Source organism: Alnus glutinosa, chromosome 14, assembly GCF_958979055.1.
Source record: "Alnus glutinosa chromosome 14, dhAlnGlut1.1, whole genome shotgun sequence".
Classification (NCBI taxonomy): domain Eukaryota; kingdom Viridiplantae; phylum Streptophyta; class Magnoliopsida; order Fagales; family Betulaceae; genus Alnus; species Alnus glutinosa.
This window is the reverse complement of record NC_084899.1, coordinates 5,326,321-5,351,482: the sequence shown is the minus strand read 5'-3', so window position 1 is coordinate 5,351,482 and position 25,162 is coordinate 5,326,321. Positions and strand designations below refer to the sequence as shown.

Here is a 25,162-nt window from a genome sequence, read left to right as displayed (position 1 = left end):
GTTAAAAAATTAATGAAAAGTGATTGTGATTAGCAATAATTACAAATCGATCCTTATAATCAATTTTAATGTTGAGACAATTTTGTCCCTCTTTTAACATTAACCAGAGAGGATCCATTTCGTTGAAAAGGGCTAGACTATGGAAATTAATTTGCAATATGCATGAAAGGGAAAACAAATGCCTTTAATTTAAGATGCTTAGACTACAACAATCTCTTGTGATTCCTTGACTAACGAGCAAGTTTTAGGATTTGGGATGTTATACTCCTTGTGTGCTTATTCTCACAATTCAACCGTACAAGATTTTTTATGTGCTTTTTTCTTTGTTTACTTTCATAGGGGAGAATCTTTGATCATACAAATTATGAATTTATTAAAGAATCTTGACGATTTTGAGTTCCAAATATCATTTTTCAAGCTATCATGATACCCATTTGGATTTGCAATCAAATAGGTTTGATAGGTTTCTAATACATCCCAATGAAAACAAAGTTGAATAATGATACATACATTTTTACTCTCATTTATTGACACGGTTTTTAAAATTATCAGTAAATTTGTGAAAGATCAAAATTCAAATTTTGATTAAGTAGTGATTTTAAAAATTTATGTCAGAGAGTGTGTGTAACATTGCTTAACAAAGTTTGAAATTTCTTAGAGAAATTTGGAATAAATTTGGATTCAAAATTTAAACCAATAGGTTTGACAATGGGTTTAATTTAAGGGATAATTGCAAAATTAGTCAATGTAGTTGTTATAAATTACAAATCGCTCTATGTTGTATTAAAGTGAATTCATAGGTCCATGTGATATGTCAAAAAAACAATTTAGCCTCTGGAGTCAAATTTCGTTAAAACATTTGACGGATTCCGTTATGTGCTATGTTAGCGCCAATAAAATGATGATACGTGTCACTCTTAATAAAAAATATAAATATTTAAAACTAAATAAACTAAAAAATTATAGTTTCTTTTTTCTTTTTTTTTTTTTAAAAAAAAAAAGAAAGAAAAAGAAATGGGTTGGACTACCAGTCTGCCACCCCAGTGACCTTTAGGTTCACTTTGATACAACGTAGAGCGATTTGTAATTTAGGTCAACCACAATGATTGATTTCGTATTTTTTTTTTATTTAAAAAAGTCATATAATGTGACATATAGGTAAAAACTGTTTTTGTGATTTTAGAAGTGGTATTTGTTTATGTTATTTGTTAATATTTTTGTTTTGATAAATAATAATAAAAAAAAAGATAAAACCCTTAGATTTTTTTATAGCCGTTGCCCATAATCTCTCTACATCTCTCTTTTTCTAATATTATCTTCCAAAAAAACAAAAATTTTACGATAATATGAAATTTTTTAATTTTATTTTTGTATTTTTTAATAAATAGTTTAAATATTATTAATAGTGATGGTATTTAGTTGATATCATGCTTTCATCTTAAGGGTTAAAAGTTTAATTAAATTGGTATCTAACATTTTTAGGAGTTTTGGATCAATGGTTAGGCCTTAGCCCTAATGTGGTCAATCAACCCTTTAATTAACTCTCTTAAAAAAATTAAAAATTAATTGATACGGCTGCATCAATAAATATATATATTACAATAAATATGTAATCTCTAATATTATGCGTTACCCAAAATACACATGGTATCTTGCCTCTAGCTTGGAAGTGCCTTTAAAAAAAAAAAAAAAAACTTAATGGGAGACGTTTTGGATTTGGCAGTCAAAACAGTCTCTGACGTAATTCCGCAAACAGCCTAGGGCGACTAATCAGCTATGTCAGTCGCCTTGTATGAACATAGACCATCCTTGTGACTTCAAGCAAAGAAAAGACCATCACCGTCAATTTAGGACACGGCCACACGAGCTCCCCTATGTCTGAGAACACCGTAAATTATCGCATTAAGATCTGAGCTGTCCATAGTTCGTAGTTAAGTTTACCAATCGACTTTTAAAACAAAGATCTGGGACTCTCTGTCTCTCTCTATCTCTCTCTCTCTGTGTCTCTCGCTGAGCGAGTTCGCGTACCTGCGCAAAGCGCGTGGCGGATCTCTCGGGCATCACCTTCAGCTGGAAAGGCTGCGGAACTAGAAGCACTTCTTCATCTGCGCCAAATTCAGGTCAGTTCAGGTCAACTTTCTAGGGTTTCAAACACGTCTCCTGAATCTGCTTGTGTCGTTCGACTCCTATCGACCTCGGATTTCTCAGATCCGTCGTTACAGAAGGTCGAATTTCGATATCGTCCATGTCGTTTGATATGAGCTCTGATTTGTAGCCCAGGAAACGTAGAGAAAGAAGTGATCATTCTGATTCTCAATTTTGCTTTTTACTATTCATTTTCGGTTGATTCTGAGAAATTGAAGAAGCTGTACTCAACTGTGCCTTATGTGACTGTTAGAATAAAATTGGAAGTCATTTGTGTATCATTTTTAGTTTCCCGATTAGCCAAACAGAGGATTATTGAATTAATTGTTTGTCGGTCACTCGGGTGTCGTTTTGGGAAAATTTGAGCCGGTGTTGTTTAGCTTATTGTTTGCCCTTTTCTGATTCTTTGACTTCTTGTTGTTGTTGTTGTTACTAATATTATTTTATAAATTTGGTTTTAATTGGAGTAGGAAGTGGGAATGGCTAACAGAGTGAAGGAGGATGAGAAAAACGAACGAATTATTCGGGGTCTTCTCAAACTTCCTGAGAATCGGAGATGTATCAACTGTAACAGTCTGGTATGCTATCTATAATAACTAATTCCTGAGATAATTTATTTCCCAGGGTGTTAATTTTTAGAGTTCCTTTGCTGTATCTTGTTGTGCGTGAATGGAATTGGATGTGTGCTATCAATTGTGGGATACATTTGTCATTGTTTTAGTTCTGATTAGTTGTTGGTCGTCTTTGTTAAAATAACGTGGAGTATCAGTAAATAACTTTCCATGAAATAGTGAGAAAATAACTACGCTGAATGTAATTAACTGCAATGATCAAGTCATTAAATCTATGCGCAGTTTTGTTTGGTTCTCATTAATATTATTGCTTGAGATGTATAGGCTTGACACTTTTGCTGTTTTCAATCTTTGAGTTACTGCATCACATATTCGATGTATTGGAGATAATACTATGGCGTGCAAAGAATGCTTATGCTTAAGCTATTCCTTAAAGGAAAAGCAGTTAGATGGTTTGTTTTACTGGTGCTTACTTTATTTTCTGCTAAGCAGGGACCTCAATATGTTTGCACAAATTTCTGGACATTTGTTTGCACAAACTGCAGTGGAATACAGTAAGTGCTGATATTTTTTGCTGGGGGGGGGGGGGGGGGGGGGATGCAGAGGGCGAGAGCAAATAAATTTCCTTTGATGTGATACTTGCACTTTATTAATTACATGTGATAATTTTCAGTCGGGAGTTCACACATCGAGTAAAATCAGTATCAATGGCCAAATTTTCTTCACAAGAAGTTACTGCCCTTCAAGAAGGGGGAAATCAGGTAGATGTGCACCACTTTTTCTCTAATCTCTATGAAACATTCTTTCCCTTTGCTTTTTATCTTCTCAGCTTCTTGTATCGGTCTCATCTCTATCTTCTATTCACAGCGTGCAAAGGAGATCTATTTTAAAGAATGGGATCCACAGCGTCATTCTGTTCCTGACAGCAGGTTGACACTCATTTACATTCTGCTTTATTTATATATGTAAAAGATGCTCCTGTACTGATTTAAAAGTTTGCTGCCAGTAATGTTGAGAAACTTCGAGACTTTATTAAGCATGTTTATGCGGATAGAAGATATACAGGGGAAAGGAACTATGAAAAGCCTCCAAGGGGGAAGATGGTAATGACCCTTACCCTTTTTAATATCTGACATTAATTTGTATTTGAAGTTACACATATAAGAGTACTAGAAATGAATTTACAAGATAGTTTTTACTAATACATTGTGGAATTCGTTTTAGATGTCATTGGATCTGTTTATTCAAGTGTTTTCTTTCCTCCTTTTACATTGTGTATCAAACAGGGTGAGAAGGAAGACTTCTATGAAAACAGGAGAACAGATGCATATCAAGGAGGGTCTCGAAGTCCACCATATGAGGATACATATGAACGCCGTTACAGTGATAGGTCTAGTCCTGGTGGAAGGAGTTATGAAGAAAGAAGAAGTCCTGGATATGATCAAGAAAGTCGGCAATTTAGTGATTTTAGGAGAAGTCCTGCTCGTCCTGAGGTTGTTAATGATTGGCGCCGAGATGATAGATTTGGAAGTGGGAGGAAATTCGAAGACCGTAGGGAATCTGGTGGAGATTCTAAACTGGAAGGCAGATCACCTGAGCGACCTAAAGATGTAAATTCGTCCAGTCCCCCTATGGTGCGGCCCGTAAGAGAAATTTTGGGTGAGAATGTGATACCTCTTCGCATAAGTGAACCTCCAAAAGCCAATGGTGGCAGGGCTGCTGATGGCTCTGCACATACACTGGTGAGGCTTCTTGATAAAGCTGCCTTTATCATCATTTTTGGATATATGTCTGAGTCCTTAAAGTTCTAGTTCATGTTTCTCATTTCTATTTTTGGGCCATGATATGCTCTATGGTCCACAGTTGCTCATACTTTTTAATTGGGGAGTAATGGTTTCACTAGTTATTGATTATTCCTTTAGGTCCATCAAGATAATATTAGCTTTTGGTTGATTGTTATGGTGTTTGAACCACTACCATCAATTTAAACCCTGTTAAGTTTGTCAATTCCCCTGATTTCATTAAAAACAGTCAAGTAACATATGAAATGCAAAATAGGCATTTTCTACAGCTTCATTGCTAGACTATTTGGGACTCGTCTATAATGTGGCTCATTGGCACTAGCTCATGTATAAGGTGGAGGGTGAATTATTGAGTTCAAGACTCACCATGTTTAACTCATCAATAAAAAAAACAAAAATTCTATAGTGAGAAAATATAATCTGTCTCAAACCTGTGAACCTACTTGATAAAATTGGATTTGCTTTGTTCTATTATATACTGGAATCTGGGTAGCTCAATATAACCAAATTATAAGCGGACAACATAAGAGTTCATTTTGGCCGTGGGTTAGCTCATTTCAGGTTGTTATGTGTATCATGGCTATCTCTGCTTTCAGTAACATTGATTTCAGTTGAAAATTAGCAACTTCCTCTTGATCCATATTCCTCAAGCATTAACAGTTGAAAATTAGCATGAGCTCTTTTTCTTTTTCAGTGGATATTTCATACCTTTGTGATTGAATATTTGATTTGATTTCAGTATCCACCATTCTACATATATTGGTTTTACTTATCTATTCTAAAATTCTCATGCTTTTCTGTAGCTGTTGCTGCTTAAATTCTGTAATTAGAAATCCGCACTATGTTATTCACTTGGAAAATTTATTTTTCTTTAAATTCTTTAGAAGAAAAAATGTGGACCTATTCTCTTATTGATTTTAATTGCAGAGAACCGCATCTTCCAGTAGCTTGGGATCCAGTAATGGGAATCCTGTGGAAGTCAAAGTGGAGAATACTGGAAGCTTAATTGATTTTGATGCTGATCCTGAACCTCCAGTTGCTGCAGCCGTTCCACAAACACAACAGACTTCAATGACTCAACCCACCGCACATCCAACAACTTCTAACAATGACAATAATTGGGCTTCTTTCGATGCTTTCCCTGAGGCCAAAGTACCTCAAGCTCCTTCGAATGTGAATACGTTGGAATCTGTACTATCACAATTATCAGTCTCAGCATCTGTACCTGGTCATGTTTTTGGAACTCCTGGTAGTTCTGGTTTTACAACCGCACCCACTGGCAACACAACAATATTACCTATTACTGGTGATTCAGCTGTTGCACCGGTAGGGAACACACCTGCGGTACCTTTTACTGCCAGTGCTCCTGTTGCTGCACCAATAAGTAGTTTGTCAATGTTTCCCCCTGGTGGTGCACAAGCAATTTCACCTGGATTGACGCCGATATTACCTGTCAATGGTAGCAATTATGTTGTCAAAGTGCCAGGTTCTGACCAAGGGCCTCATATGCAGCATCAACAACCTTCTTTCTTTCCTGCTACTGGTAGTCAGTCAACTGGTCAACAATTTATAACATCGGTTGATGTAGGTACAAGCAATCAGGTGGGCTTATGGTGTGGTCTTCACATTTTGTTATTATAGTTTCTTACAAAGTGGTTTTTCACCTTGTTGCTTTGTGGGCAATTTGGTAGCAGTGGAATTCATCACTTAACATTAATGCACAAGGCCCTTCAAGTAATCCAGCTGCACACGCATCCCCAGCTGTCTCAAAACCGCCACATGTGCCCGCTTCTGGTGATGTGTCACAACCTTCTGTTGTGGAAGTTAAAGCAAGCTCAAGAAAAGAACTTCCTGTGGTAATTGTGTCTCCTTATTGCGCTTTATTTTACATCTATATTGATTACATATGTTATGATAAACCCTGATGCATCTGCAGGATCTTTTCGCTGCAACCTATTCACCCTTCCCTGCACCAGTTCCAGCATGGCAAACTGGTCCACCCCATGGTATGGGGTTCAATATGCAATACAATGCAACAATGGTAAAATTGAATCACCGTCTTACTAAGTCTTTGATGCAATGAGATGTATAACCCCTTAAGTACATCACTAATGCTGGAGTTTCTAATCATTCTTGCAGTCAGTGCCAAATTTTCAACAGTCAAAAACTACAAATCCATTTGACTTCAACAGTGAACCTCCTCTAGTTCAAGCTCCAACAGTATGCGATTTTAATTCATTCGAATTGATCCCATTCATTGCTACTGGTTGTTCTTGGTCTTATTTGGATTAATCGTTATGTGAATTGTTTTGAACATGTTAACTGGTCTGGGTAGACTTGTGGAAAGGGCAATTTTAGCTGGTAATAAAATTTATAAACAGGATGCTTGGATAGTTAATTTAGTTTAGACTGGAAAAGTTTTTCTATATGATCCTTCACTTGGAAGTTGGAGATGGCTAATTACTTGAGGAGTTCTCAATTTTGACTGTTCATTTTGGTCTACTTGGATCTTATTAAAAAGGAAAAAAAAGAAGAGAAGAATAAGCTTCATCTACTTCATCAATAAGATAACAGTTCACTCGATCTGTTAGGTGGAACTAATACTGATGCATCTTTTTCTACTGAGAAAAAAATTCATCCATTAGTTACAGACTTTCCTTGTGTGTTTCTCGTGATGCAGTTTCCTTCCATGGCATCCTTCCAAGGTGCTCTACCAAATGTCCCACCTGCTTCAGGCATAATGCGTACGTCCAGCTTTGGCACTCCATCATCAGCGTGGATGCCGCCCCCGGCATCACCTTATGCACCAGCTTTGCCTCCCCAGGCACCATCTTACGCATCAGCAATGCCTCCAAGTATATACTTTTTTTCTTTTTGAATTTTTTTTTTCCTTCCATGCCTATACTTTTTCTGCTCTTATATATATATATATATATGTTCTTCCATGTGCTGAACACTGCCTTTTGAAAACCTTAGATGCATACATGGGGCAACAAGTACACAGTAACATGCCATATTCCAGGTAACCGCCACTGCCTCTTATACCTAATTTTAGTGTTTAAAATGATTGTGTTGGATATCAATAGTATGTGGATGTGTATTCTTCCTCTGGAGTTTGTAGATTATTTTGCTAATTAATTGATTGGCAGTGATTTGCATTGTGTTTGTGTAATAACTTATTTGAGGTTCTTTGCAGGCATCAAGGTGTAGGGGGCTTTGGTAATGACGGGGCTGCTTTTGGCTCCTTAAATATGGATCAGCAGCTGGCTGGCAGATTCTCAGCACCTGCTACCCCAAATCCTTTCTCATCTGTTGGTGGTAACCCATTTGGATAAAATATGCAAAAGGAAAGCCTTTCTGACCCAATTTAGGTCAAGCATCATCTTGTTGCTCCCTGTCAAAGTTGCTGGGTGTAAAGTTTTGGTGTCTATGTTGTGGTAGTTTTGAGTTATCCAGGCCAAGGAGAGATTTGTTCTCTTCACCCCCGGGGCAAAAGTCAAATGTCACATGGCCATGTAAGATTTGTTTGATGCTGTAAAAGAATGAATGAGATAGGGGGAAGAGTGACAGAGATAGGGGGGGAGAGAGAGAGAGAGAGACCTGGGTCTAAAGTAGGTAAGGAGGCCGCCTCCATGGAGACCCGGGTGGCCGGGTCTATATTTTGTGCGGGTATCTGTAGCGGTTCATTGGGTGATACATGTGTTTGTTTGCTGCCCCTAGAAGCTGTATTATTTCTCTCTGTTGTATTGTATGATTTTGCGATTTCTTCATCGTTGTGGTGAGCTCTTGGAGTCTGGAAATTTATGAAACAAAAAATAAATTATGTTATAGGGGAGTTAAGTTGTATTCTATTACTACTGAATTTAGAGATGATTTTTCTTCCAGTTACAGTTTTATTATTATTATTCCTTCATCTAATATGTGGTGATTGAACTCTAAAGAATCATGACATCTTGGATCAGACTCTGAAACGCTTATTCTGTGGAGGCTGATCTGAATCAAACTATCTTATTCTGAAAAAACCAAGTGATGGTGAACAAAAATCAAAGCTTGAACACATGTTATGGGCCATATTCTGTAGAGCCGAGTTTGACTACGTGTTCAAACTACTGAGCCGACTCCAGAAGTATAGCCTACTCCTGGGTCGCGTGAATTTGCTCTACCTGGACTCACAAGATTTCATACTTGTAAACAAATAAAATTTTATTTTATTTATTTATTTTTATATATAGTAACCCAATAATTTGGATACCACTTTTACCACTTTTGTTGTTATGGAGTGACCGCCCTCTGCCGTTAATTTTTTTTAAGGGTTTTTTTTTTTTTATCGGTCTAAATATGAAATTTTTGGCCCAATAAATACGGCCGCCAAGTCCTAATTGCCTCCACTATGGCTAGCATCTCCTTAGAGTAAGTGGATCGCCCCTTTTTTGTTGGCCCAATAGCTTCACTATTGTAGGCAATGGTCCTCCTATTTTGTGTTCAGACGACCCCAATTCCCCTTTTCAGACGTGTCGGTCTCTAGTATAAAAGGCTCAGTAATTACACATGGCCCAAATACTGGACCCATGTCTATTGTCTTGCCAAAAACACACTTCTTTACCCCAAACTTTTGGGCTGTCTGTCAGGATCTCCGGTCTTTATACTATGATTCAGATGTACTTCCCAGCCGTGTGGAACGTTAAATTTGCGCAAATATGGCCTGAAAATTGCATTCATAGCCGTGTGGAACGTTAAAGGTGCATTACATTAAGGGGAAGATTGGAACAGAATAAATGGGTGGAAATAATTTTTTTTTATCACAAGTGGGTAACGAAATTTTGTTGAAGGCTGTTAGGGAGAATATTGGCTTCCTCGGGTACCAGGCCCAACCCAAACACCAGGCCCATCGGGTCCACCCAACCAGGTCATAACGATTCAAGAAAAATTAATCTATCCAAGCCCATCAAGATCACTTGGGTCCAACCAGTTCACCCGATCCGACTACTCGACCTGGGAAGCCGACCCGAGTACCCAGTGACACCTACGTCCGCGTATATCTCGAGGTTACCCGGGATTTAAAGGATACGATGCACGATACAAAACTAGATTGTGCGCTCGAAGCTTTACCAATGACATGTCACCTATAAAGGATCATGCATCCGAAATAAGCGGTCGTGGAACTCGAAATATCCGTGCACCTGAAGTCACGTCTTCTTCAACTATCGATTCTCGCATATACCGGGAACTATCTTAACTGCTCCTTAATGTCCATAAATACCAGGATCTTTTGAGAGGTTGAAGTATACTCCTGATCTCCTTAACATTACTCTGAGCATTTACTCTCAAACAACACACTTACTTAAGCATCGGAGCGGGATTGTCGGCATCCCCTGACGTAGCTTTCACTTGCAGGTTTGGAAGAAGGAGCATATCGGTGAATTACTGGTCGTCATGTCACCTACCAGAATCTATGTCAACATAGGCTATTAGTCAGGCTATCCCGACCTATTCTATAAGTGTGTTTCGATTGCCTAAAACTTTATACAAGGAAATTTTAATTCAATGATGATGAAATTCTAGTGGGGTATAAAGACAAAGAAGTCAAAAATTGCTTGGATGAGCCGGAGAAAATGGGGATGTCAAAATTTCATGATGGTTTGGGATATAGAGATTTAGAAAGTTTCAATATAGCTTTTTTGGCAAAGTAGTGGTGGAGATTGCTTCACAACCCCGACTCATTGGCGACAAAAATATATATTTTTTTTAAAAAAATATTATGAGAATGGCAATTTTCTGGAATCTAATATGGGCATAACTCGTCTTATGCGAGTATCTGAAATACAAATAATTTACTAAAAGCAAGATTAATGTGGATGGTGGGGAACGAGAACTCTATTAAAATAAAATATGGGGAGATAAAATGGCTACAATCTCCTATTTCTTATGCGGTCCAATCTCTAACGTGGATTCTTGATAGAGATGCTATAAAGTAAATGAACTTATTGATGAAGATTCCAAACTGGTGGAAAGTTTTCTTGATAGAAGAAATTTTCAATGGGAGGCAACAAGCATATCTGGTATGACTATTTGTCCCAACAAACAACAAGATCAAATTACGTGGATTGGTACAAAAAATTGAGAATTTTCAGTCATGTCAGAAGTGCTTATCATCTCGAAAAAGGAAGAGTTCCGCAGAAAAAACAAGGCTGTTCTGTTCAAATACCCAAACTGATATCAATTTGTGGAAGGAGATCTGAAATATTCGTGGTCCACTCGTAGTAAAGATGTTCCTATGGAAGGGTCTGCAATAATATTTTCTTCCAACGAATGAAAATCTCTTTAAGAGAAGAATAATTCCAGACCCATTTTGTTTTAGTTGTGGTTTGGAAGCAGAGACGCTTGGTCTTATTATTTGGAGTTATTCTTCGCCTAAAGATGTCTGGGCTAAATGTAAGATAACTTCTTAAGGATTCTTGGAAAGCTCATGGAGAGATTAGATGATGATGATGGTGATGATCTAGAGTTGGTGGCGACGGTTGCAAGAAAATTTGGCTTCAAAGAAACATAGTAGTTCATGGAGCTGACTTGTTGCATCCTTCTAACCTAGTTAGAACTTAGAAATGCAAGAGAATCCATTGAGCTATTCCAAAAGGCTAGACAAATCTTAAGGAATAACAAAAAGAACAAATGAACATCTATGAATAATGAGATGGGAAAGGCAACTGGTAGAAATTATCAAAATAAACCAGGATGCTGATGTAGGCAAAAATAAGAAGAAGACGAGAATAGGGGTAACAGCAAGATATTATGAAGGAAAAATGTTTGGCATCAATGTACTCCACAAACCCATATATATATATATATATATCTGACTCGTGTGTAGCAGAGGCTGTGGCGACTTGGAAGAGCGTGAAATTTAGTAGAAATTTGGGTTTTCAAAATATTTTGACAGAGAGAGCTGCTAGAGCAGGTAGATGATGCTAAAATTATACTGAATGGTTTCTAGACATGGTCCGTACAAGGAACATAAATTAAGCAGTGCACAAATTAAGTCGTTAGACCAACCAGGTTTAGATTAAGGATTTTCCTCTACTTATTTGTGATGTTGTATTTATGGAGCAACATCGTTCTTGATTTCTAACGAAAACCTCCAAGATTCTTAAAATTTAAATAAATAAATAAAAAAAAATTAAAAAAAATGAAGCATTGGCAAGAGAGAGAGAGAGAGAGAGAGAGAGAGAGAGAGAGAGAAGTGCGCAGTGGCAGACTGGCAGCGACGAAAGGAGCAACGCCGTTTACACAGACCAATAAGGCTGAGAGGTATGAATAGCTTATTTCCATTGGTAGGCTAGAATTTTCTACATTCAACATTGACAATTGAGATCAGCAGTTGACTTTTCAAACCAATGAAACAAATTTTATCAGTTTATCACAACCCATCATGGACCCCCCCCCCCCCCCCCCCCCCCCCCCCCCCCCCCCCCCCTCCTTTCTTCTTCTTAATTTATTTTATTTTATTTTTTTTCCTATGGAAAAAGACAATTCATAATTAGCATCTGAAAGCTCTATGGTTCCACTGGATGTATATTATGCTCTGACAGTACTGTAATTACAACTAATAAGATGGATCTCATCTCTCAGGTAATATAAATAATGTGTGCTTTCTTTCTTTACCCTTTGCATGGAGACACAGAGGATTGGATAGAAAAAGAAAAAAAAAGAAAGAAAGAAAAAAAAAAGAAGCTCTGGCCTGAGACTTCTCGACTATACTGCAATTCCTTTTCTATCTGAAAGGGGTGAAGGATTCCCATGTGAACAGTAAATGAATGGGCAATGGCAAAAAAGATTTGGATAATTTTCCAACAGCTTTATGTATCAGCTGTTTGTCTGCTCTTCCATATGATTGGAGCCACCAGCATCCATACTGCAAAAACATATTTGATCTTTTGTAAGTGCGCCCCATCAATTATGTCAAGCAAAACACACACTAAGAATACTGTCTTTGCTGTGACAAACTTTAATAAATCAGAACGTTGTAGTCCAAAATGGCTATAATTAATCCAATTCTTTTGACATTTGGTGTTTGTTAAAGTACTTACAGAAAACACAGACTGCCAGCCACTCATTCACTATTCTGACCCATGTGCTGGTCCAACCCACATCAATCGTCCACCTGTAGAAGATAGATCAAGGGGGAGGAACATTTCATTTACTTGCCATGTTCAAACTTATGTTGCCAAGAAGCATATAGATTGAAGTAATAGTAAATTTGCTAATAATGAACTTAACTGAGGAAAAAAAAACATAAGGAAGAAGAAAAGTAATAGGTACTTTGGCAAGTGATATAATTTTAGTGACAACAGTTCTACATTTTGGGTATGACATTGCTTTACACAGCATGAAAAAGATTTTTGTCAATGATCCATAAACTGAGAGAATGTGTGTTGTTAAGAAGACAAGAATTGGGAATTTTATGGGAATCACATAAAGGTCAATTTAATGGTAATGATTTAATGGAAAAGGCTTTGTGGCATCTTAGTTGGTATTTGTCATTGGATTTATTAACATCAGAAATAGGATGTTTTTGTTGCAACAACCATTTAATGGACCAAAAAAATAATACGAGAACTTACTTTCTCATGGCATGATGGGTGTTCCAACCAATCAATAGCATTGCAAAGTACATTGCTCCTGTGGCAAAGACGAAATGGAAGAAGCCATAACCATATGGAACATCATCTTCGGTGTGTGTCTCACCCTTCCTGAACTGCAGCAATTGTCAGATAAATCTTGGGAGGAAATGTTGGTAATCAGTTAGAGGTTGATTGGGGGAATATGGAGCAAACCTGAAAACACTTGGAATCTATGCCTGTTGAAAATGTCGCAATGACAATTGCAAGTACAGCAACAACAAAGCTCTGTCAACATATGACAGTCATTGTCACACTGGGAGAAAAGGAGCATGGAATTGTGGCAATGAAAACTGTGAAAATTAAAGCTTGCCAGAGTAGGATTAAATATGCTAGCCAAACTTAAAGGTTGATTATAACTTATTACATATCAGCAAAACTTCTCTGAGATTTTTTCTATATTGTGTTTTAGATTAAAAAAAATACAAAAACTTCATTAACAATTTAATTCGTCTTGAACATGTAAGCTTCTATAAGCTATTGGCCTTGAAGTTAAAGTGATAGAACCGAAGAGTGCTTTTCAAGGTCTATGTCTCCATCGCATTCAATAAAAAAGTGGTACATTTTTCTAGTAATAAAATCACCTTTGCTATGCTGATAATAACACTGGGCTGCCAAGCAAAGTGGTTGAAAGATGATGCACCAACCAAAAAGTATTTTGATAAGAGGCAATGGCAGGATTTTCGGAATAAACAATTAATATTTAATAAAATCAGCACTTCACTTATGAAAAGTTTTAAAGTACTTTTATGAAAAATCAAGAGGGTCAAGGCACATATCACAAACAAAATTCATCATTAGCTGACTATCATTAAAGCCTGAGTTCCAAACTATTAAAAAGACTTGTGAAGAAACCAAATACTACATACTATGATCGTAAGCCAGTCTGTTTTGTTTGTAGCGTCTGCTTTCCTGATGCAATTTTCTCCTGCTGGTTCACTGTAAACATGGAATGTTTTAAATTTAATAAAAGAGAAGATGTCAAGGTAACATAGATTTTTTCCAAAGCAATAAATAAACAGAAATCACTAATGAGCCCACACAAAGATTCTGTTTAAATGAATTCAATTGCCTTTGTTTAAGTAGTTGGATGTTGAATTTAGATTCTGGAGCCGACTTCAAGGGCAACGTCTTTTTGGAAGAGATAATATTAGCTTAGGAAGGGTGAGTTAACCACTTCTAACCTTTTTTTTTTATTAGTTTTTGGGGTAATTATCTTTTCCCCCCATGAACTACCAAAAAATGCGCGATGCCCCCATGAACTACCAACTCGACCAAAATAGAGCATTCAACTACCAAAGACAACCATTTTCCCCCATTCCGTCAGTCAAAGGGGTTAAAACAAATGGTCAACGGGTCACGTTACCGTCACACGCCGCTTTACCCTCATTTTCTTCCTCTTTTCCCCCCATGAACTACCACCATCTTTCTCTTTTCTCCCATGAACTACTACCATCTTCCAACATGCCTCCATGTAAAACGGCACATGACCCGTCGACTGTTTCTTTTAACCCCTCTAACTGACGGAAGGGGGGAAAATGAATGTCTTTGGTAGTTGAATTCCCTATTTTGGTATAGTTGGTAGTTCATGGGAGCATCGCGCATTTTTTGGTAGTTCATGAGAGAAAAATGTAATTATCCCTTAGTTTTTATTTTTTTATCATTTGCCTTTTCATTTATGTCAGAAGCGAGACACTTTGGGCCCTCCCCAATATACCCATTAACTCCCCAACCATGAGTCTTGATTGGCAATTTAAAAGAGCTTTCAGATAAACTACCATGTTTTATTGGGAGGTTGAGAACTATAAAGGGGGACAGAGCATCAAACAATAACTTTTACTTAAATAAAGAAACAAACGATTAGAAATCATGCCTTCTAATTGCACACCAACAGATGAATACCACATAAAGCCCCATGAGCGCTGGTGTCAATATGCCAGCATTCACCTGTTTCAGCAAAAGATTAGAAATTCTGACAACAAATTAGGTTAGAATATGAATGAACTGAACAGCTTAACGATTTTCAGAACTCACTTTTGGGTGAAGAGAGACACTGGTCATGAGTTGGAGGAGTACCAAGGTCCAGGTAATGAAGAAAATGTTGAGGAGGCAAGATGAGTCTGGTGCATACCAAATGTACATCAAAATGATCCCCACTAAGCATACAACATAGGCAGTAGTTGCCAGTAACATCACATGGATTTGGCTGCAGCGATGATGAGATGAGCAACCCGGTAATTATTGCTTTTATATCCAAAAGACCACACATTTACATTCCATTTTGCAAGAAAGCAATAACTAGTGTGTGACAGTTGAAATTGGCAGCAAACAATTTATTAAATAAGACACCTTAAACTCCTTTAGTCACATGCTATCTTGGATATATCAAGGACTTGTTCATGAATTTGTTGAGTTTTATCAAGTAAAACAACAAAAGCATATTTATTGTCTGAGCACTTGCCCCACTGAGGGAGGCACAATGTCTAAACAAAAACAATCTATCAATCAAGACTACAAAGCACACAAACGAAGAGTATAAAGTAAATTCAGTTTACATTATTAAATAATATCTGAAGCAAACTAACTATATATGACGATGCATCAAAGAGTTCATGAAACAATGATTGCTCGAATGAAGAGTCTTACCATCTTTCTGCGTGCTTGTCAGATTGACAACAATCATTCAGCCACATAATGAAACTGATTATGCTTATCAGCTGAATCAGAAGAAATACCCTGAAAAGGATTTGCAAAAACTTCCTTTAAAAATCTCTAAACAATTTTAGTGACTCAATTGAGATGAAAATGCTTATATCTTCAACTCCCAGTACAGCACATTCTATATACATGATCTGAAGACACGATTATATAACAGGAATCATAGATACCCGGCACCAAAATGTGAAATCTCCCCTGGCAAAAAGAAAAAGTATTGTGTCAGAGGCAAGACGCTGGCCAATTAAAAAGTGCAACAAATTGGAGATATATCATTAAAATCAATTCAAGAAAAAACTAGAGGCTTTCTGGGAAATGGGATTGCACTAACCATAGAGCTGAATAATGGCAGATGGAAGCAAAAAAGGGATAATGGTGAAGCCAATCCACATGACAATCTTGGCAGACCACCATCCAGAATGCCATGAATTTCTAGGCTCCTCCAACTTCGAGGTACCAGCCGTTGAAAGAAACATTGTGATAAAGAATGTCTGATATAGTATTAAGGCTCACTTGATCTATTTGGAAAAAGAAAAAGAAAAAATCTGAAGATTACAGGACTAAAGCCAATAAGTAACACAGGGCAGCTTCTATCTTAAAAAATTAGGTAAACAGCTGCACATATCAATTTAGGGACACCATAGTTGTGAGATCCAGACGACATAAATTTGATTCAGATTATGCTCTCATCAGAGATAATAAAGTGAGCCGTTTTTCATCTAACAGAAAATCCTAAGAGAAGCTATTATTTAGAACTAAAGTGAATTCCATGCTCAATATTGAAAGGATACAAAGCACCCCAAGCTCACTCGCAGAACTCCTTCGGCACCCAAACAGTCTTTTAAACCTTCGCATCCCTTTAATCCTGAACCAACACCAAATGTGCATTAATATCTTGTAATGATGCATAAAAAATGATCAAAATGGTCTATACTGTTTTACTTGAGTAAGGACTTCACCAACTTTAAGTGCAAAGCATAGGCCAAAAGAGCTTTCCTTTTAAAACTCCACCCCCATTCACATGGAGACAATTGAAAGAGTAAATTTGTGTAATTATCCTCTTCCTTGTAACCAATGTTACCATGGATAAGTTTGCACATGTCGAACATGTATTTCAAATGTGACTTCTCAAATTTAGATGTTATAAATGTGCGATCCAATGGCATTCATTGCTCACAAGGATGCCCAGTTTGCAGCCTTGAGAAGGAAATTTATGTTCGCAATTCTCATTACGTAGAAGACAGGCTTGAAAATCCTAAGAACCTCTGATCAAACACGTCAATATCTACAAATGTACAAATTAAACAAAATGAGGACATGTAAGTTTCTCGAGCAATCTTACTCTCCATTTCCGTCAAGGCGCTGCCCCCATAATCCCGTGCAGCCCATGCTAGAAGAGTTGCAACTAGAAAAATCAAGGCGTAGACATATCTGGCCATCCAAGGATTGGAGCCATTGCGGAACTGGCGAAACCACGAGGAGTCCTTCAATACTGAGTGCCTCTCATTGCTGCTGCTTTCACCACTCTCCATTTCTACAACTTCAACCCGGCGGCAATGCTCTCAGTGACACAGAGCATAAAATGGAGCAAAGGAATAGGGAATCCCTAATCAAGGGGATGATTTCTTCATTCAGCTAGTTTCTCTTTCTCTGCATTTGCAGGATAGAGCTGAGTTAGTCATAATTGCAATGGCATATTTATGTACCGTTACCTAAACGTCAAAACTGGAGTTGGGTCTCTACTTTATTCATAGATGGGGCTAATTATGGTTTTAGTTACTGGGGGTTTGTTAATTAATTGTCCTTAAGCTCACCACACGCAAAAAAGTCTACAAGCTCTGTACTGCTTTTGGTTTTAGGCCTCTGTTCCAAGGCATAGATCATAAATAGCAACGTGCTTGTTTCTACTAACTAAAGCAGCTGTTCTAGATCTGCAAAGTAAATGTATCAGTCGTTCAGTACCCCCAAAAGAAAGGTAAACAAACCCAAAAAGTCATTATTAGCTCGTACACAATTTACTTACCAAACAACAGCTCCATTATTAATGTAAGAGTAAGTCTCATTTGTACAACACTAGTGAGAGGAAACATCATTTTAGAGTATTGGGTAATTTTGTTGTTCATCTCTGACCCAACGAAATTCATCGAGGAAATAAGCTGACGAGGTTTTAATCATGTGCGACCATGATCCTCGGAGTTCTTGTTGCACCCCGAAAATCACAGAGAGGACTGGACATCCAAAAATATTTTCTTCTATAACCGTATAGACGTGCAGTGCACGGCGGGACCGTTGGTTGATATGGCTTGGCATGCGTTCCTACTTCGATGGATCTAATCAGAGCCGTGAAATCAGCACAGGCATGCGTGAGTGAGACAGTTCCCAGGTTCAGAGGTGAGTGTTTGGGACCCACGTACACACAAATACACACGCACACACCTGATTGAACAAAGAAGAATCCAAGTTTCACCGAGTTGGTAAGCTCCCCCGGGATGCGTGCAAGCATTAGCCTTCAGGTTTGTTAATAAAGTTGCTGTTTTCTTGCTGTGTACAATTCCTCTCTTTTGCACCGGAATTTCTTTCCTCAAACTCTACAATTTTCCAAGACGATTATACCCTCACTTTCGAACCGACTCAGTGCGCTAACAGAATTAGTTTCCGGTACGCACAAGGAAAGGTTGCGTTTGAAATTGTAATTTTGTTTATGAAAATTATAATTTTAAATAAAATTGTAAAAAATAAATGATTTGAAAATGCAAAAAATTATTATTTTTTATATCGTACATTATAAAATCGTTATTTTAAAATCGTAAACCCAAACAGATACTTAGTTATTTTAGTCTTTACACTTGCTTAATGCAACATATCACCCTTGTGTTCTTTCAAAATTGATGTGGCTCTTAAAATTATCATTGGATCAAAAAATTTAATAGTGGTCTATTATAATTTCAATAGTGATTTTAATAGCTACATCATTTTTTTAGGGATACAAGTTTGATATGTAGCATTGTGTTATTTTAATCTTCTTTTTCTTTTTCTTTTTCTTTTTTTTCGTGGAGCAGAGGAAAAGAGACTGCAAAAGAAAGCAAACTGATTCTTTGTTGATCTATTCCTCCGTAGAGAAATTGTTGAATAACTCAAAATATTACTTGAAAATTGTTTGGTTATTGACATAAATGAGAAGAATACAGAGATAACTATATTTTAAGTATTTTTGTATGAATTTCTAATGGCCTACAAAGGATAATGATCAGATTCAGAACTATCTGGATCAAAATTCTGGTTTATTTATATTCTTTTCCTTTTCGGTTTCTCAGCACCCAAACGGAGCACTATGCTGGCAAAAGCATTTGAAATATGCCATAGAGAATAAAATAAACGAAAAAGAAACGAATCAAACTATGGACGTGAGAAGGAGTACCGATGTTTTGGATCACTAAAGATGATCCTCAGGTCCAATTTAAAACCTTTTTTCTGATAGATCAAATTAAATTTGGCAATGTAGGAATTCATATACATAAACTGTCACCAACATAGCTTACGACTTTGAATTATCAAAGATCATTGTGAAAAAGAATGCCTTCACATTATTCTATAAAGTTTTTCATTCATCCCAAAAAATAAAAAAAAAATAAAAAAATAAAAAAACTTGCCTTCACAGACATGCAAGATTTTGAAGCGAAAAGGCATACATACCTGTAAAAGAGATGATCTAAGACGAGGACAATGAGCGTTTCTTCGAGAAGCACCGTTTCAATCTCTCTTAAGAACACAACTGAGGGAGATTTTCAGTTTTCTTTTTCTTTTAAGCTCTTTCAATGGTCCTTGCGCAGAGAAAGAGAGAGACAGAGATTGCTTTCGGGAGGTTTTTACTTGGCTTTCATTGCTTGCTTCTTCTTTCCCGCCGTATGCTTTATATCCCCCTTCCGACCGTATCTTTCAAGGTAATTTTTTTTTTTCTTTTCAAAATTAATATTAAATTTGTGATAAATCATTATTAGATCTTGATTCAATAATTATTCAAATAGCTCCATATAGTATCAAAACGTATTCAGAAATCTATGTGGTTAACCTAATTTACAAATCACTCATTAAAGTAAAATTCCATTAAAAAAAATTTAATAGATTTTGTTAGGTGCCACGTCAGTACCAATAAAATAGTGCCACATGTTACTCTTTAATTAAAAAAGTATAAATATATGAAACTTAAAAAAAAAAAAAAAAAAAAAAGAGAAAGGAGAGGGGTGGCCGCCCACTACCCCATGGGCTGGGGTGGGGTGGCTGCCGATTTACTTTTTTTCACTTTTTTTTTTTTAAAAAAAAAATAATAATAATTTTTTAAGTTTATATAATTATATTTTTTTATTAAGAGTAACACGTGTCGCCGTTTTATTGGCATTGATGTGGCATCTAACTGAATTTGTCAAAAAATTTAACAGAATTTGACTTCCGTGAGCGATTCGTAAATTAGGCCAACCACATAAATTTTTGAATTCATTTTAATACCACAATGAACAATTTGTCATTTAAACCAACCATATAAACCAATGATATACTTTTTTATTATTTTAAACATCACGTCAATTTTTAAAGACACAAAAGAAATACGGGATGATCACATTTAAAATTACCCTCACCATCCACGTCAATTTGTTGCCCAAATTACCTTTGAAATAACCCATATAAGATATATATTTCCCAATAAATTATATATGAATTCTCTAAAATTTTGGGCAACAAATTGCTTGACGTCTCAATTTGTTTCTCATGTTTTTGACTTAATATATTCGGCCGAATGAAGCTAATCGATTGCCAATTCCTAGGATGCTAATTAATACTAATACCGCACTAATACTTAATACTTTCCTTTTAACCATGTTGGGCACTGGCAATTTTCTGCATTAGAGGTTGGAGGAAATTATTTTAGTTTAATCTATTAAATTAATTTTTATGTGTCTTTTTTAAAATAAATTTCAATTTTAAATTAAGTTGGAAAAATTGTTTTCCAATTCATTCATGTCGAGGTGTTTACAGTGCCATGCTTTCACAGTACTACACTCCCTTGCGTGCGTCAATGTTCTTTGTATACTTCTTCCAATAAACCACACACCGCATAAAGACTGCCAATAGGCAATAGAGCAAGAGTCCAACAGAAAAGAGAAATAAACATTTTATATATATATATATAAAATCATGGTTGGTGACGTGTGGGGATTCTGGTCGTTTTTTCTTCGAGGTGTTACTTGGGCGGGAGATCGATGTTTATTCATTCATGTTTCAGTTTCACCGCCAAAGTATATGGTCTGGTGCATGCTTAAACATAATAATTAATGGTGTTTTTAGTAATAATAGAAGGAACTTTATTGTAATCTCTCTACCCATATAATTATGACAACGAATATTTTAGCATGGTTCAAGGCAATCTTGTTTTCGAGGGCTTTTTCTTTTTGCCATGAAAATTTTTAATGGGATAAAGTTTTCTTTAGATTAGTTTGTAAAGTTTTCATTTAATTTTAGGGTTAAATACTCTATTGGTACCTGAATTTAAGTGTTTTTAAATTTAGTATCTCAGTTTTGTTTTGTATTATAGGTGGTACCTGAATTAGGAGTAAAAACTCATTTGGTACTTCTGTTAAATTTTCCATCCAAATTTTAACGGCTCACCACTTGTCAACAGATGAGATTGACATGTGGCACTATATAATAATAATAAAAAATGAAAAAAAAAAAAAAGAGAGAAAGAAGAGCCTTAGCCACCATGGGTGTGACCGGCCACCCCCATTTTGGTCAAGGGGGTGGCTCAATCAACCCTCTTCTTTCTCTTCTTTTTTTTTTTTTCATTTTTTTTAATTTATTTTTTAAAGATTTATTTTTTTTTTAAATATATATAGTGTCAACATGTCAACCTCAGTGGTTGACACTTGGCGAACCGTTAAAATTTGGACGGAAAATCTAACAGATGTAATAAATGAGTTTTTACCCTTAATTCAGGTATCACCTATAATACAAAATAAAACTGAGATACTAAATTTAAAACACTTAAAACTCAGGTACCAATGGGGTATTTAACCCTTAATTTTATTTATTAAGCTAATATATATATAAGTAAATATAATTCTTATGTGTATTTTTAATTTGAACGAAAATTTTAATTTATTCTTCACAAAAACAACCTCATAATTAGGATTGTACAGACCTTGGCGATTTGAGTTTATTGTCTCTAACGGCTAACTACACCGCCTTATACGATTAATTATTTTGAGTAACTGCACCGCCATCAAAAATAGATAATTACCAACCATCATCACATACAGTTAATAGTTATTTATATAACTAATACATGTAATTCTTAACGTACATTTTTATTCAAAACAAAAACTTTATCCTCTGCAAAAACAATCTCACTTTGACTCAGAGATATAATTGACATAATAAAAAATTAAACTTTTCTTGGTGCATGGCATGCAGTGGGGATGGCATGCAGAATTATTACAGTGTGTTTGTTTTGGATATTATTCTGAATAATATTTTATTTTATAAAAAAGTAAATTACATTTTATTTAACTTTCTAAAAATTTCATAAAGTTAAACTCGTGATTCGCATAACGAATTTGAATAATATTCATATATACTTTTTTTCTATTTAAAAAGCTTAAACGCATGTTTTTAATGGGCCCACTAAACACCTGCATGTCAGGAAAGAGAGAAAAAATTATAGCCGAGTTTGCGACTATTTTTTCTAATTATTTTTTTTTTATTATTATTTTTCTTTCTCGCGGCTATTTTTTTATTAAAGGATTGGTGATGCGATTGAGTAAAAGAATAAGAAAGAAAAACCTCGCTTCAAGGGAGCGGCGGAACAAAGATTTTAGATCACAGAATGTCAGAATCATAGGGACAAGATTAAAGTTTAAGGTTAGAATAAAAATAATTAGAAAAAAATATAATTAACTTGTTAATATCTTTACATTCTATCAAGGATATTTCTTGCATGGTCATGACATTCCCACTCTTAGCATATAGGGTTGGGTATTAGTTAAATTGGTGTTAGTAAACCGATTTTTGCCTACAAAACCGATCAAGTTGGTTAAATTAGTTAATTAACCGACTTTACATTGATATATATTAATTTTGCCAATTTTGGTTAATTCGGTTAATTTTTATGGGCCAAGTATCTTTTTGGGCCAAATGAGTTGTTTTTTATCCCAAATAATTTTTTTTTTTTGGGCTAAACAAGTGTTTATTGAACATGTTTATGAACACCCTTAACATATTCATTATCTTAGATTATTACAATTTGTTACTGATATAAATAAAATTAAATGAGAACCGGTTAATCATTCTCTAGATAAAGATAATGATAAACATATGTGTACATATATAATAACCTAAAGTTTACAAAAACTATCTAATCCAATAATTCGGTTATTTTGGTTTTGTTAATCGACGAAAAAATAACTTTACTGATTAACCGAACCAAACCGATGTCGGTATAAATTTTTTATTCCAACTATCAACAACCGAAAGTAGGTAGAGATGGCAGGCAATCGATGGCGGTTTGGCAAAGGTCAGTAGGTAATTGAATATTTTACCCACCCTTATTATGCATGGCCGAAATTTTGCACAAGCATAAACAAAGGTCACCATAGCAACCTTAATTATCTGGGACGCACAAGTTGCGCCACGCCTTCCTTTCTCATCCGATCAATCATCACCGTCCGCATCACAAGGTCCCTCTTCTGCATTTTAACAAACAGCTGCTGAGCATCATGAATTGCCCTACAAGCACAACACAACCTTAATTTTTCACAATTTTTGGATCCTAAAGTGATGAAATTTCCTAAATAAGATAGACTGTCCAACTTTGACTATTACATGTGCTTTTCATTATAAAATGCTTTGATATGATCAAGGAGAGGAAAGAGGGTCATCATAGAAGCTCCCATGGCAGGTTTTTCCATATAATAATACTTCGATAACTCGTGAAAAAAAATAGTATATATAGTACTACCTACATTTTGTGTGACCTCCCACCAACCTTTTTCCTTTTCCCTTCAATTCCCCCACTATGGCGTGATAAGAACCAAAATAATGAAACAAAAACAGAGCGCATGACAATCGAAGAGAAAGTAAATTAAAGTAGAATGATCACCGGCAGGACATTCCAGCAACAAAGTAAACATCAAGACAGAAAATCCAGTGAAGCAATTCCAGCTGCCCACTCTCAGTGTCTTAAGCCTTTTTTTCTTTTTCTTTTTAAATTTAATTTCATTGCGATCACTAATCTTAATATAATGTACATGTTCATACTTCCCCCTCCCCGTATCCAGACCAATAGCATCTAAAAATTACCAAGTCTAATATTAGGGTGAAGATGCGGAGGCAGTTATTAGATAATATCCGTATCTGCATCATGCAATTATTATCTCTGTCCATGCGGTTATTGTGTTTATTAAATGTAGTTATTATTTGTTATTCGCATATAAGGTAATGAAAGATTTTTACCTTCAAGTTGTAATTTCTGCTTCTAGTAAATATAAAAAGACATTATTTATAGTTGAATACTATTATTTAGATCACACTTTCTAATAATTTTGCCATTAAATTTTCATGTCATACATTATTCTGCTTCTGCATCATCTATCTATAATGGTGGAGGAAAAAAATATTTGAAAACATAATAATAATAAAGGAATAACGTATAAGACAATTACATCTTCTGTCACCTTCGGTATGGAACAAACCATCCCCCGATTGGCTCAAGTGTAACTGGGATAATGCTTTGGAAAATGAGTCGAAACAAATGGGAGTTAGTGTGGTGGTGCGGGATTGTGGTGGACGGGTGGTGGCGGCTCTCGCGATGGTCATTCCTTTTCATTAATGATCCTTCAACAGCCGAGGCTTTGGGGGCAAAAAACATATAAGACAATTACATCATAACAAATTAGAAGAGTTTCCTACCATTGAAATCCAACAACAATATAAACGGCGTCATTTTAGTAAATTTAATTAAATATATATTGTATATAAAGGAAATGCAGATGTGGTTATTAAACGCATCCGTGTACTCTAAAAACGCTATCCGCATATTCGGATTGAGGGTTTGCTAACCGCATTTGTAAATGCGGATATCGAACATGTGCGAATAATGAATGCACACGATTATTATATGCCTGCATTTTCCCCTCTCTAAACTAATAGTATCTAAGCTTATTATTATTATTCTCAGTTACATTTTAAGACTGGTACTCTCTTACAT

At 35.9% G+C, this 25,162-nt stretch overlaps 2 protein-coding genes across 3 annotated transcripts; one reads left to right on the top strand and one right to left on the bottom strand.

Moving 5' to 3' along the window:
• The first annotated feature begins 1,890 nt into the window (after positions 1-1,890).
• LOC133856957 (probable ADP-ribosylation factor GTPase-activating protein AGD14) lies at positions 1,891-8,365 on the top strand. The gene is made up of 14 exons (XM_062292026.1): positions 1,891-2,120; positions 2,616-2,723; positions 3,210-3,271; positions 3,391-3,478; positions 3,585-3,646; positions 3,724-3,820; positions 4,004-4,459; positions 5,447-6,121; positions 6,214-6,375; positions 6,456-6,560; positions 6,659-6,739; positions 7,200-7,374; positions 7,496-7,541; positions 7,716-8,365. The coding sequence occupies exons 2-14, from the start codon at positions 2,625-2,627 to the stop codon at positions 7,852-7,854; spliced, it is 2,247 nt and encodes a 748-aa protein (XP_062148010.1). The 5' UTR covers positions 1,891-2,120; positions 2,616-2,624; the 3' UTR covers positions 7,855-8,365.
• A 3,685-nt stretch (positions 8,366-12,050) lies between these two features.
• Positions 12,051-19,775, bottom strand: LOC133857409 (uncharacterized). 2 transcript variants are annotated; one of them, XM_062292670.1, is made up of 14 exons: positions 17,930-18,179; positions 17,721-17,837; positions 17,249-17,556; positions 16,698-16,771; positions 16,238-16,397; positions 16,080-16,104; positions 15,838-15,927; positions 15,226-15,397; positions 15,065-15,138; positions 14,061-14,130; positions 13,348-13,419; positions 13,135-13,268; positions 12,601-12,674; positions 12,051-12,425 (listed from the first exon to the last, which is right to left on the bottom strand). In XM_062292670.1, exons 3-14 carry the CDS (start codon positions 17,436-17,438, stop codon positions 12,370-12,372), a joined length of 1,191 nt encoding a protein of 396 aa, XP_062148654.1. In that variant the 5' UTR covers positions 17,439-17,556; positions 17,721-17,837; positions 17,930-18,179; the 3' UTR covers positions 12,051-12,369. The 2 variants fall into 2 exon arrangements, with proteins under 2 accessions (XP_062148654.1, XP_062148653.1); XM_062292669.1 differs by lacking the exons at positions 17,721-17,837; positions 17,930-18,179 and adding an exon at positions 19,600-19,775.
• Between the last annotated feature and the right edge of the window lie 5,387 nt (positions 19,776-25,162).

Bases quoted from the DNA above. Each gene is read 5' to 3' on its own strand.
- LOC133856957 (XM_062292026.1), top strand. From the start codon at position 2,625: ATGGCTAACAGAGTGAAGGAGGATGAGAAAAACGAACGAATTATTCGG. The intron at 2,724-3,209 runs GTATGCTATCTA...TCTGCTAAGCAG, and splicing joins GTATCAACTGTAACAGTCTG to GGACCTCAATATGTTTGCAC. The intron at 3,272-3,390 runs GTAAGTGCTGAT...GATAATTTTCAG, and splicing joins ACAAACTGCAGTGGAATACA to TCGGGAGTTCACACATCGAG.
- LOC133857409 (XM_062292669.1), bottom strand. From the start codon at position 17,438: ATGGAGAGTGGTGAAAGCAGCAGCAATGAGAGGCACTCAGTATTGAAG. The intron at 12,675-13,134 runs GTAAGTTCTCGT...TATCTTCTACAG, and splicing joins ACCCATCATGCCATGAGAAA to GTGGACGATTGATGTGGGTT. The intron at 12,426-12,600 runs GTAAGTACTTTA...ATGTTTTTGCAG, and splicing joins GCTGGCAGTCTGTGTTTTCT to TATGGATGCTGGTGGCTCCA.